This window comes from Lontra canadensis, unplaced genomic scaffold, assembly GCF_010015895.1.
Source record: "Lontra canadensis isolate GAN:19392208 unplaced genomic scaffold, GSC_riverotter_1.0 scaffold39, whole genome shotgun sequence".
Taxonomy (NCBI): domain Eukaryota; kingdom Metazoa; phylum Chordata; class Mammalia; order Carnivora; family Mustelidae; genus Lontra; species Lontra canadensis.
This window is the reverse complement of record NW_022631033.1, coordinates 16,220,424-16,233,228: the sequence shown is the minus strand read 5'-3', so window position 1 is coordinate 16,233,228 and position 12,805 is coordinate 16,220,424. Positions and strand designations below refer to the sequence as shown.

Here is a 12,805-nt window from a genome sequence, read left to right as displayed (position 1 = left end):
AAGGGCAGAGCTCCCAACATCTCTTTTAAATGTTCGTAAGAGACAACCATTCTCAGTATATTCATAAGCTATTGCTAAAAACATCCTTTGTTCTAATCTACCTGTCATAGCAGGATGGCTTTGGAAGTAAACATACTTCTTATACTCATTAGCAGTGGTGTGCTGGTAAACCAGCTCTCTGATGTGAGGCGTTTGCAGATTTGTAGGGTGTGAATACTCCTTCCTTGGCCAGGGATCAGCCACCACTGGGGTGCCACTCAGCGTGGAGCAGGAAAGAGATGAACATAATTGGCTCCTGCCAGCCATTTCAATCAACTCCAGCACACTGCTGTCTCATGGGGAAGGAAGGATTCTCAGAGAATCACACAAACTGGTATTTTTGCCTCTGAAACAACTGTGCCACCACATTATTCGTAACTGACTCACAAGACAACTTTATCCCTGCAGAAGATCATTCCACTCTTCAGCAAGCCTCTTCAGTGGTTCTGAAGTGGAAAACCAGGTCAAAATCACCACAGAAGTGTGACCCATAGCTCATTTGTAAAGAGCAAGCTTAAGCCAGGTTTCTGGGAGTTTGGAGGGCTACATTAACAGTCAAATTTTCTCACTGAGTCCAAAGTTAAACTCCACCACCAAGTGAAGACAAAGGAGTAGAAGCAGAAGGGCAATCAAGTCAGAAGGGAAAACAAGGACAGAGATAAGAGCTGGCCGGAGGACGACACCTGCAAGATTCAGTTTTATAGCCTCAAACTAGACAGTGTGTATGTGTGGGGAAGCGTGTTAGGATAGGCTAATATACGTTTGGAATTCAGCAACTGTCATTAATATTTCTTTTATATCTGAAACAGGGTCCCATGGTTTTCTTCAATGTAATTTCGATGTGCTTCATAAAAAGAAATTTCATTGTAAGGAATTGAACTTAATGATTAATTTAAAAATTGTCACTCTAGTGAATCTTTAAAATAAATACCTCATTATTTGATTTTTTTAGGTACTCAAAGTTATATCATTGTGTTGGAAATCAATAAGCAAGATCCAACATGTTAAATTGTTATGTGAAAGAAAAAAATTCATTAGATAAACATGAATATAAGTGCCTGGCAAGGATTACAGTGGTCAATATTTAATTATAAGCCTTCTTCTAAACCCTTAAGTGAAACACCTAATTAAGAAAATGCTAATGTGAAGGTATACCCTTTCCCCTAGCAAGGGCCTAGTATCTAATTGCTGCTTCTCCATTTTTACTAGTAAGACAATGCTTGCCAATTATCTGCCTTACTAGTATGAATAAAATATTTGATTTGCTATTAAATATATATGAAATAATTTATAAGAACAATATATATAATAAAAGAGAAGATAGTTGATAAAACTAATGTTTCATTTTAAAGAAGTCATGGCTTTGAGATAAAAGTTATTTTTTAATCTGCACTTCAAAATGGACAAAACTAAGCTTTAAATTTTGTCCCCTTACCAGTATTACTAGAAGTATTATTCTAAGAAAGATAGTTTTAGATTGCTTATTAACATAATTTTTATTTTTCAGATTTATTTTTGGAAAGGGCAAAATTTCTTAGAGTCCATTTGTTCCAGGGAAAATATTACCAAATACATAGAAATAGATTTTTATCCTCCTTACCGTCTTCAACAACTCATTAAAAAACACTTGGTTATGACTGCCTGGATATGAATGTCACATTTTCCACCCACTAGCCATGGGCAAGTAAATAATTTCTGTTCCTTTCTGAGCCTCAATTTCTTTATCCATAAAGTGGAAATAAAATTCCTACCTTGTATGTTTGTTTTGGGGATTCAAGATAACGTCTATAAAACATGCATGCAGCACTTGGTATTGGTAGACTTGGAAATACCAACTGTTGTTTCCAATACTAAAAATCTTGGCTTTGCAGAATAACACATATTTGAGGAATGCTCATATATTAACAGGCTCATAAAAATGTTAAAACTAGTGGGTAAAGCAAAAGTCTGACTGAGGTAGACTTTTTTCTAGAGAATATATCACCTGCTTCTTTAAAATATGTTTTATATATAAAATTAAAGTTCCCTAGGATTTATCTTTATGCATTAATTTAGCAATGAAATTACTGGATTTTAAGGGGAAGGGGCTCACTTTCTTCCATGGAGACGTTTAATTCAACTAGATTTTAATAAATCTTGGATGTACATAAATGGCTTCTAAGTCTTCACAGATGAATGGAAGAAATTTGAATTAAATGTTTCATTTGAAAAGAAGTCCTCATTTTAACCTTCCAGTTATTTAGTGACACTCTCTGAAATTTAATTATTAGCATTAAAAACCTAATGTAATTTGTGATCTTCCAAGTTGGGGTTTGTTTTCATCTTTATTACTTGCATTACAATAAATTTGAGATGACAATGTTCCTAAGAAGAATATACTTGTCTATGTGCATATGAAATGAACATTTTATTTAGTTCTTTTACTTAATTTATTTAGCCTTAATAATCTGTTTATTAAATAAAATTAGGGAAATGTTTGGCTTGACTGTTCTTCTTTGTCATTGCCAAAGACAATTTGAAAAAGAACTTCTTTTCCAAGTTCACAATTGGATATTTACTCATTTCAAAAGCTTTATTTAATTTCTGTGCTTTATGAAACATGCGGTCTTTGTTGACTATTTCTACCTCTCAAGAATAAAACGTCATTTAAAAAGTTTTTTTCAATGCATACTTAATGAATAATATTTATTCATTTATTTAGTGGATAGTACAAAGTATTTTGAGTCATGTCCTATTTAATATGTATATGTAAAATACCTAGTATTCCTAGGACCAAAGAACATTCAGATAGTTTTTTGTAATAAAGCAAAATGTTTGCCTACAGATTGGAAAATTATATTCAAGAAGTGTGTGGTTCAGCTGTTGTTGAATTAAACAAATATCCATACTACTCTGGTGAATGGAAAAGTGTTCTCATGTGAAGTATTTTAAAATTTATTTCAACTGATTTTTTTCCCTAGTGTTTTCATGTTCCTTTGTCCCCTCTCATACTGCATAATCCAAAACTTTTTTGGTTATTGCTTCGGAAAACAAATGCAGCAGGGTTCCCCCTCTTTGATTTTTATGTGTTTGTGTGTGCTTATTAAAGCCTGAACTTACAAGATTGGTATGGACTTTTAACCTAATAAAAGATTTAGGGAAAAACATACATCAGGGAGGTTCTTCGTAACACTCGGAAGAGAAACAGATTCCCTAGAATGGGAAGATTCCGTGAGTCAGATCTTCTGTCTCAGAGAAGGGAACCTTAGGGAGATTAGGAAATGAGGACGTGGACTTGAGTGGCCAATACAAAGCAAAATAGGCCATCAGAGACACTGTGCCCTAGAGAAGGCGCAAAGCCAGGAGGTAGGTTTGAAATCTAGCCAGCCCTTGATTTGATGCTTGATTTGCACTACAGTGCAGTAATGGGCCCAGTGGAGGAAGGGACGTCTTTTCTCATTCCCATGAACTGGTGGGTCCTTGCATCAGGCATTCAGCACCAGGATTTCCTAGAGGTGTTCTCGAGGATCTAGGTAGGGTAAGGGATCAGAGGGGACCTGTGTCCTGATCTTTCAGGAGAGCTGGCGTGAGGATCCTGGAGAAAAGAAAGGCTACGTGGTGTGGACTGTCATCTTCCTGGAAGTCCTATCATGGAGAATGCTGGTATGAGAGCAACAGGCTGACCCCTGGGGCTCTCATGGGTACCACAGAAATAAGGGACAGAGCCCTAACTTGAAGAGGCTTGGTGGATATGTGCATGGGACCTGGGTTATACAGAAGGATAAAATGAAACTGTGGACATTTCAGTGGATTCAGCAAGAATAGAGGTCATCAACAAACAAGTGGGCTCCTTCCCTGCCGCTGACTATCCTGGTCCCGTTTTAGACACCCCCAACCACCCCCCAGCTCAAGCCCAAGATAAAGATGAGGGAAATCCCAGACAATGGAGTTTTAGTTTCTACCACTTTGGCAGAACCTCAAATGGAAATTAAATGTGAGTCTCAAATGGAAATTAAATTTAAAATAGCCTCAGGGGGCATAAGATCAGTGTCCTCACTGTGACATGCTTCCTCTCTATGGGATTCAGAAGAGATTAATACATTATGATCATCTCTTTCATCCCAAGCAAAGGACTGTTCCCAAAGAGGACAGATGGGCAACAAGAGAAGAAAGCATATTGTATTTGCAAATTTCGGGTCAAAAGTTGCTCTTGTTCAGAAAGTATCTGTGTTTGCAAGTTATGCCTTATGAGACAAATTGCCATCAAGGGTTGTAAATGAGTTATGAGAGTCATGGTAGACATAGCCTTTGGATTAAAACTTCAAAAAACAAAAAAACAAGAATATGAGAAAACCCCCTACTGAGCAGTCCACTCTTGGCTACAGGTTGTACCCTGGGGACCCAGCTCCCAAATGTGTTGTGAATAGAGCATGTCTGTGATCTAGATCATTTGAGCAACAGAAAGAATCTCATCTTTAACCAGAGGGCGCTCTGAATGTTGCTTAGCCCTGTATTTTAGGGAGAGTAAAAAGACAGTAGAATCACTTGGCTGGTTTCTTCTCTCTTGGTGTCCTGAAATATTTTGACCCTTGTGGTCTAAAGGTATCTAAGTCAAGTCTGCCTCAGTGCTTCTCAAACTACTGTGCAGTGTCAGACTATTTAAAAAATATTTTTCCAATTCTTTGTGGATAAATATTGTCAAAGCATAATAAAAATCAATTAGCTAGAAAATGAAATGGGAAAAAAAAAAGATGCACCAAATAGAAATGTTTTGTTATCAGCCAATAGCCATAAAGTTACTTGGTCAATTGCTATAGAAGTTTCTACATACTTACTCTTACTCCCTGTACTTATCTTTTTTTTTTTTTAAGATTATTTATTTATTTATTTGACAGACAGAGATCACAAGTAGGCAGAGAGAGAGAGAGGAAGGGAAGCAGGCTCCCTGCTGAGCAGAGCCCGATGCGGGGCTCGATCCCAGGACCCTGGGATCATGACCGGAGCCGAAGGCAGAGGCTTTAACCTACTGAGCCACCCAGGTGCCCCGACCTGTACTTATCTTGTCATGGATTGGGAACAGGTGACCGACGGGACACATATTGAGAAACGCTAGTCTAGCACAGAGAAGAAACACCTCTAATTTTAGAAGATCTTTAAACATCCAGCAACAACAAAAAAGAACACTTTATCTTGCAGAGGCTGTAAGGCACTGTTACACTGTAATATGTAACTGCTGTACATATTCTCCATCAACTGCATATGGAAAGCTGCCATATTTATATTCCCAGTCCTTAATCTTTCTCCCAAGTTCCACTCACGAATGTCCGGCTCTCTGCCTGACACCTTCTTCCGTTGTTTTCCTAAGATTTCAACTCAATGTGCATCCCAAAGTGAATTCCTCATCTACCCCATGAGCCCACTTCTGCATTCCCACTTTATTAATGGCATTCTCCTCGCAGCCATGTAAAATGATCTTCGTCTCTCCTTGCTTCCTTCAGCTGCACCAAGGCGTTGCCATTCTAGTGATATTGGTCATCCCAGTATCTTTATTTTTATCATCTGCATCCCAGGCCCTCGTACCACTCAAGGGTTTTCCTGCCAGAGCCTTCTACTATTTCTGGGCTTACACTTTCCTGTGCGTTAGCTTAATCCTTCTAGAGCTCAGTCCAGTTTATGTCACTTCTCTGTCTAAAAACATTTAGTGGCCTCTCCAGTGTTTACTAAACAGAGTCTGGTGTCCAAGCCTCTCCCCGGGTTTTCTCCTAATGGCTTTTCACAAACACTGTGCTCCTAACAAATTGAACTCCTTATGTGACATAGAGTTTTGTGCCTCCATGATTTGCTCACACAGTTTTAGTCTCCTGAAATGTCCTTCCAAATCCCAAGTCTCTATGTGTCCCAACTTGACCCATTCTTTAGGACTCAAATTCCCTTCCCATTATCTACAGGCATCTTCTCCCCTAACTACGGGCTCATGGGCTCTGAGTGTTCATCTTATTTTTCTTACTCTTTGAGGATAAGATTTATTTCTAGTTGTTGCTCCAATCATTCAAAAGATTAAGCTCTGTATGGGTCTTAAATGGAAGAGATATTTTATACATACATGTGAACAGCTGGGTTTTGAAAAATCATACGTTAATATTTACTGAAGATCATAACAATAAACTGTATTTTATACAAAGAATGCTGATGGTGGGTGATAAATAAATAGATACTAAATGATAATTATGAACCAAAGGTAATTAGCTGCTTATTGAGTGCTTATGTCCCCTACACCAATGGGAGATGTTCGCATATATTATCACTTTTAATGCTTACAGTATCTCTTTGACTCAGTATTATTATTAATGCCCATTTTAGGGATGAAAAGGCAAGGCTTAAAGACAAGGAAGGTGAATACTTAACTACTATTCTATTCTTGGTATTCTCAGAAAAATTATCAGGTGGGATTTGATCGCAGTCAATCAGACTTCAAACCCATGCTCTAAAAACTATCCTAATTTAAATTAACTAGTACGATTTCAGAACTATCAAGATTTTATATCCACATTATGGGGTTGTTTTTATGTACCTGGCACCTACCAATACCACTAATACCACATATTAGCTACTACATTAGAAAAAAATATCAAAAGGTGTTCTTTAAATACATAGCAGAACATATAATTATTAGTTCAAATATGATTTTTGAGATTTTTTTAAATATAACAAAACAAGGAAGATAATCTAAAGCATAAAAAATGATTGCAGAAGACAGTAAAAATAAAATTTTTTTCTTGGGTTGAAGCAAATGCTAGACAAGCAAATACGTGCATAACTAATTCAAGCTACTAGTATTTTTAATAAAGGTAATGGTCATAAGAGTGTAATAGAAAGTAATCGTCATTTGATAAATAGTCTACTGAGCTCACTGTTCATCCCTGTGGAAATGCAAAGTCCCAGCAGAAAACATTACTAACTTTGGGGAAACTCTAAGACAACGAAACAGAAAGACCCAAGACAACAATTATTCTTAAGGAAAGACATTTAAATTGCCTCTAGGTTTTTAGGCAATTACCCATAAAAGTTACTAAAATTGTTTTTTATTTTACATTTACATCTTATTTTACATTTACATCTCACAAGGCGGTTATTGTGTAGTTCAGAAGAAGAAAAAGGCAGTGTGGTGTGTGGGTGAGACTGAATGAGTGTGAGTGAGGTACAAGGTGTAAAGGAAAGGCAGAAGGGCTGGGGAAGTGAGGGTGAAGACAAAAAGTGTGGGATCACGTATCTGGGAGTGTGAGAAGGCGAGGAGAGGAAGGAAACTCGGTATCCTCTACCTCTGCTTCAGATGTGGCAGCCAGTGTGCCCCATGGAATGCAAAGGGCAAGCCTTTCTTCTGGCATTCATTTATTGAATCCACGGTTCAGAGATCAAAATTCATGCTGCTAGACAGCAGTGTAGTAAAAAAAAAAAAGAAAGAAAAAAGACCCAGAATCGAAAGTTTGCATACCTTCCCACTCCAATTAATTTCACTATTTTTAGTTTTCATAGAACAGTACAGAATCAGAATGTACAACACATGGGTTTTCTTCAAAAAAATAGAAACTGTGAATGAGGATTTTGCTTTGTAAGTGTCATGGTCTTGCCATTGGATTCGTGTTTCCCAAAGGTTTATTTCCAGTTGTTTCCAAGTCTCCATACTCTCTCTACCTACTGCTTTTTTCTTCCTACTTCTGCATTAACCACCTCCACTGACTCACGTCCCTGGGGTTTACAAAACCAAATACTCTATTTTAATATCTCTAATTAACTCTGTTTTAATCAAGCAGGCTAGTAATTCCTGGCAGCTATCTATACAATGGCAGGTGAAGTTGTATTAGTACAACGTAAATCCATCAATGAATGATGAATATTTATTCAATGTTATAGCCAACCCAGAAATCCAGGAGGGAAAAAAATATCCTTTAAGGAGCAAAAGGTCTATATGTAATTAAGGAAAAAGCAGCTTAATACTTTCTTCCTTTCTCCTTGTCCCTTGGTAAACTTTATAAATGAAAAAGGAATGAGGCGTGAAAGGAGGGGGATATGAGGATTTGTGTATCTACAAAAGAAAAATGGTGCACTCAGAGGGCTGTCTGATGTCCCAGGAGAGTGTGAACACACCTAATCAGAAAGATTATGCACATATCTATGCATATTATTTCTCATAGCAGTTATCTAAAATTCAATGCCTGTAGTTTCAGTGAAAGTGGATACACTTACTAATGCAGAAGTCACTTCTGTATATAACGCCAAATAGTGTCATTCAAAATGTGCCTATTAAAAATTTTTGGACAATAGACTAAGATGCTTGAAAATTGAAACCAGCATCAGTTCTCTCCCCGGCCACGATGAGTGTCTGTGTGTCTGTTTGTATAAAGCACTAAGCCTAGAGTTTAAAGTCAGGGTGTTGAACTGTTTGCTCATGAAACATTAACTGCTCAAGTGTTCAGGGCCAGTAGCCAATAACAAAGGCCTAATTTATCAGGATAGGTATTCTAACCACTTATCCAAATGCAATTGATTTTCCTTCCAGAAAAAAATCAGTTGATTAATGTATTTCTTACTCTGTTGTTTTAAATAAAAAGAAACAACCTAATGTCATTTGTTTACCTTTGCCCAGAGGTGAATGTCACGCAGTATTGTGAAAATGCATTTATTTAAATTGTGAAAGGTTAGAATCCATTTTAATGCAAAAGTTCTCCAGTCCCTTTGGGGGATGGGGCTGGGAGAGGGGAGGAAGTGGTGGGGAAGAGTTTTGGGGCCAGCAGGATGGTCCTTCCTTAGATAGATTATAATGTAGAAATTTCCATCTGTCAATGGGCCCCTCTGGTCTGCCTTTGACCATTTCACTATTCTTTTGCAGTATTTGGAAGGCTGAACATTTCTGTACCCACCTAAGCTTAGCTGTATGTTCTGCTCATTAAAAAAATAAAATTGGGGTGCCTGGGTGGCTCCGGGGGTTAAAGCCTCAGCTTTCCGCTCAGGTCATTATCCCAGGGTGCTGGGATGGAGGCCTGCATCTTCATCTGGCTCTCGGCTCAGCAGGGAGCCTGCTTCCCACACCCCCATCCTCGCCCCTCTGCCTGCCTCTCTGCCTTATTGTGATCTCTGTCAAATAAATAAATAAAATCTTTAAAAAAAATAAAATTCACCTTAATTCTAAACTGCATGTTTTTATTAAGATTTTTTTTTCTTTTTTTAATTTGTCAGAGAGAGAGAGGGAGAGAGAGCGAGCACAGGCAGACAGAATGGCAGGCAGAGGCAGAGGGAGAAGCAGGCTCCCCGCCGAGCAAGGAGCCCGATGTGGGACTCGATCCCAGAACGCTGGGATCATGACCTGAGCCGAAGGCAGCTGCTTAACCAACTGAGCCACCCAGGCGTCCCCTAAACTGCATGTTTTTAGATGAATGTTTTCATCACTGCTGTCGATGGTGAGAGGGTCGTGTGTGTGTGTGTGTGTGTGTGTGTGTGTTGAGGACAGGGTTCCCCAGTCCCCAGTGAAATGTTCCCGTGAAGTCAGTCAGCGTTTCTGTAGTACCTCAGCGCACTATGACAGTAACTCAGAAGCTCTAGGGTGTATGATCACAAGTGTCCTGAGCCTTACAAATCACACGTGTATCAGACGATGGTGTACATATGTAAGTTAATGAGATGTCACACAAAGAAAACCCATGCCATTTGGGATAAGGGTTGTGGCTGATCTTTGAAAAGTAGGGAAGCACCGTGTGTCTCACCGCGTCTCAAAATCGTAGCTGCCAACGAGTGTGCTCGGTGAGGCTGCACATCGAGCATATTCTGCACGAGAGAAAGGGACCGGAGGCCTCCTCTCCAAGTCCCTAAGGAAAGCAGGGTATCAAACGATCTGAAAGAAGGCTTCAGTTAGAAGAGAAACCAAATTCCGTCCTTTCCTTCAAGCCCTGCTTGGCCCCCCTCTCTGCCGAGAAGCAGGAGAGGATTATCCTTGACAAAGTTGAGCAAAAGCACGTCGCCCCGTGTTTCCAAAAGACGCAGGGAGCCGAGCGATACGGACTCGGGGGAAGTGCAAGGGCGTGCCCCGTAACGCAGTGGAAGTTACTGCCAATAGCGCGGTTTTCTGCCCGGCGCGGGGCGAGGTGGCTGCGCCGGGGGAGCGGAGGCGTCCCAACCCCGACCGACAGGGACCCCGCTGCTACTCACGCTTCTCCGCCGCCCTCCGAGTCGCTGTCGGAGGCCCACTCCTCGCCGATGTCCGGCAGGGTGAAGAACAGAGTCTTGGGGCCGGGCCCGGGCGGCATCCAGGCGCCGGGCTCTCGCTCGCCGGGGCCAGGCTGGCGGGCGTTCCGTGGGCTCGCGGCGGCACTGCGGCTGCCCACCGCGACCGGGATCGACGGCAGCGCCGCGCAGACCCCGCCTGCGCCCGCGGACGGCCGCGCCGAGGCCACGGCGTGCGCGGGGGCACCCGCCGCGCCGCAGCCGCTGCTGCCGGGGGCCGGGGGCAGGGGCTGAGCTCCGGCGGCGCCCGGGCTGCTGGGCCGCGAGAGGGGCGTCCCTGCCGCTTCCGCCGCGCGGCTCGCGCCCGAGACCCTGGGGTGAGAGGCGGTGAGCGCGGGCTGGAGCGAGGCGGGCGGCCCCCTGGAGGCGGAGGGGGAGTCGGGCGCCCGCGCGGGGAAGGGGTAGGGGGTCAGGGTCGCGGCCATGCTAGGCGAGGCGCCCGCGCTGGAGCCCGCCCGCCGTGCGCTGGCCGTGGCTCCCGCGGGGCTGGAGGCGGCGGCCGGCGAGGGGACCGCGGGGGGCGCCGTCGGGGTCTTGAAGATTTTGGCAAACAGAGACCCCAGGTCCAACACGGCGACCTTCATGTCCCAGCCTTGGAGATGCTGTCCCCGCTGCTGCCTGGACCTCCAGACCACAGGAAGCCGGGCTGCGGGGCTCCATCCACCGCCGCCCTCAGGGGTCGGACCCGGGCTGTCCGGGGCTGGGGCGCGCGTCCCACGCCGAGCCTAGGGGGCCTCTGGCGCTCTCTCCCGGCCGAGGAGCCTCTCCCGGCGCTCAGCCCCGCTCGGCTTTCCACTGACCTTCCCCGACAGCCTGGTCCGCCCGCGGAGTGCGGAGACTGCGGGCGGCGGCCACCCTCTGTGGGGAGCAGCCCCTTCTCCGCCTCACTCTCGGGAGGTGCTACGAGACCCCCCGAGGGCCAAAGGTCTGGGAGCCCACGGAGGCGACGTGCCGCAGCCGCCCAGCGCCACCGCGGGCTGGAGGTTGATCTGGGCCTCCGCCCGCCAGAGATACCCCAACGGGCCCCCGGGACCGCGCAGGCGGTTGCTAAGCTAAACAAAAACCCTGCTTAGCTCATTGCTAATTGGGCCCCAGACTGCAGCCTGGGGCTGCGTCCACAAAGCTCACACTCGCTCCCTTCCTTGATTCGTGCCTTAAAGGAACACTGCAGTTTCGCCATCACCCTGAGAAAGATAAACCTGGCTCCAAAAGATCTTGTCGAAAGATTCGGCAAGACCAAATGCGCCAGGGTCAGGAGGATGGCCAGATCTCTGATAGGAGGGAAGGTGCGTACAAACGTGTATTCAGGGGTATTCAGGACTTGAAACAGCAGTGCCCACTCCTGCCACCTCAGGGCCAAGTTCAAAGTGTGTCACTGAAGATGGCCTAGGGGAGTAACAGCAGGATGCCTCACCCTAAGAACTCGGGAAGAAGATCGGGGCTCTGATAGTAAAACCCATATACAATGCATGTGTTCTAAACACCTATTGGAGTGAACCAAGAGATTTTATAACTAAAATGTTTGAGAACTCGAACTATAATCAGACTGACTGGATACAAACTCAAAGGCAGATATGAAAGTTAAGAGTCCTTTCTTAAGTGGACTAAATTGCATTTTGCTAAATCTGAAGAAATGTGTGCAAGGTGAAGTTAGGAGTGTGAATATATCTGCAAGGGGATGGGGTCAGTTTTGAGCAAGATTTAAAACTAAAATATCGACAGGGTTTGTCCATTAATGTTTAGTAGAGAGTTTCTGTTTTGATCTCAGGAGATTTATTTTCTGATTTGAGGTGAGGAAAGGAGATGAATAAGGCTGGTAGTGAATAAATTAACTGATAGTCACTACTATATACATAAGTCTTTTGCAAGTTATCTAACTGGATTCTGAGCCATGGGACATTTCTATAATAACGCCAAGCTTTTCATTGGCTTGAAGACAGCCAGCCTATCATGAGCCCTTTTCTGCGTCCAACTACCATGATCAAACAGGCACGGGGCACTTTTCTACTTCACAATTGTGTTAAGCATGAAGATGTAAGAAAGGAGACGTTCTCTTCCCACAATGTGGAATAATCAGCTTAATATCACAAGCTAAGTGTCAGGTGAATGCCCCAGAAAGCAAGACAGGCACCGCAGTCAGCATTAGCTTGAGGCAGGAAGAGCACATGTGTGCTTAAGAGAAGTAAGAGACAAGGCAGAGAAGGGTCAGATTATAAAAGGCCTTGGATGTTGGGAAAGGGAAGAGCATGCAATTGCAGCATATAAAGCACCAGCACGCCGTGAAGAATCAAAATGAGAGAAAGGGGGGAAAAGTAACTAGAAACTAGAGGCCAAGGTCTCAGGGTCAAATCAGATAAGTGGCACCAACTCTGTCATCATGCAAGGAAACAGAAAGCAGCATGGTTTGGGACCATCAGCCTTCTCCTGTTCTCATTGTTTCTCTTTTGTAGCAACTTGCCAGGTGGCCTCAGCGGTGTATCAGGAGCATTAGAACATTGAACTGATGGAATTG

General features: G+C 43.1%; 1 protein-coding gene across 2 annotated transcripts in view; it reads right to left on the bottom strand.

Annotated features, from left to right (window-relative positions):
* FAM149A (family with sequence similarity 149 member A) overlaps positions 1–10,975 on the bottom strand; it is a 66,554-nt gene extending 55,579 nt beyond the window's left edge. Inside the window, exons 1-2 of one of the 2 annotated variants that reach the window (XM_032869953.1) lie at positions 10,414–10,975; positions 10,219–10,368 (exon numbers count right to left, since the gene is read on the bottom strand). In XM_032869953.1, coding sequence (XP_032725844.1) covers positions 10,219–10,368; positions 10,414–10,877 — 614 coding nt within the window. In that variant the 5' untranslated portion in view covers positions 10,878–10,975. Of the gene's footprint in view, positions 1–10,218; positions 10,369–10,413 lie in introns of those variants that run through there. The other variant, XM_032869951.1, reaches the window with a different exon arrangement.
* Positions 10,976–12,805: the final 1,830 nt, after the last annotated feature.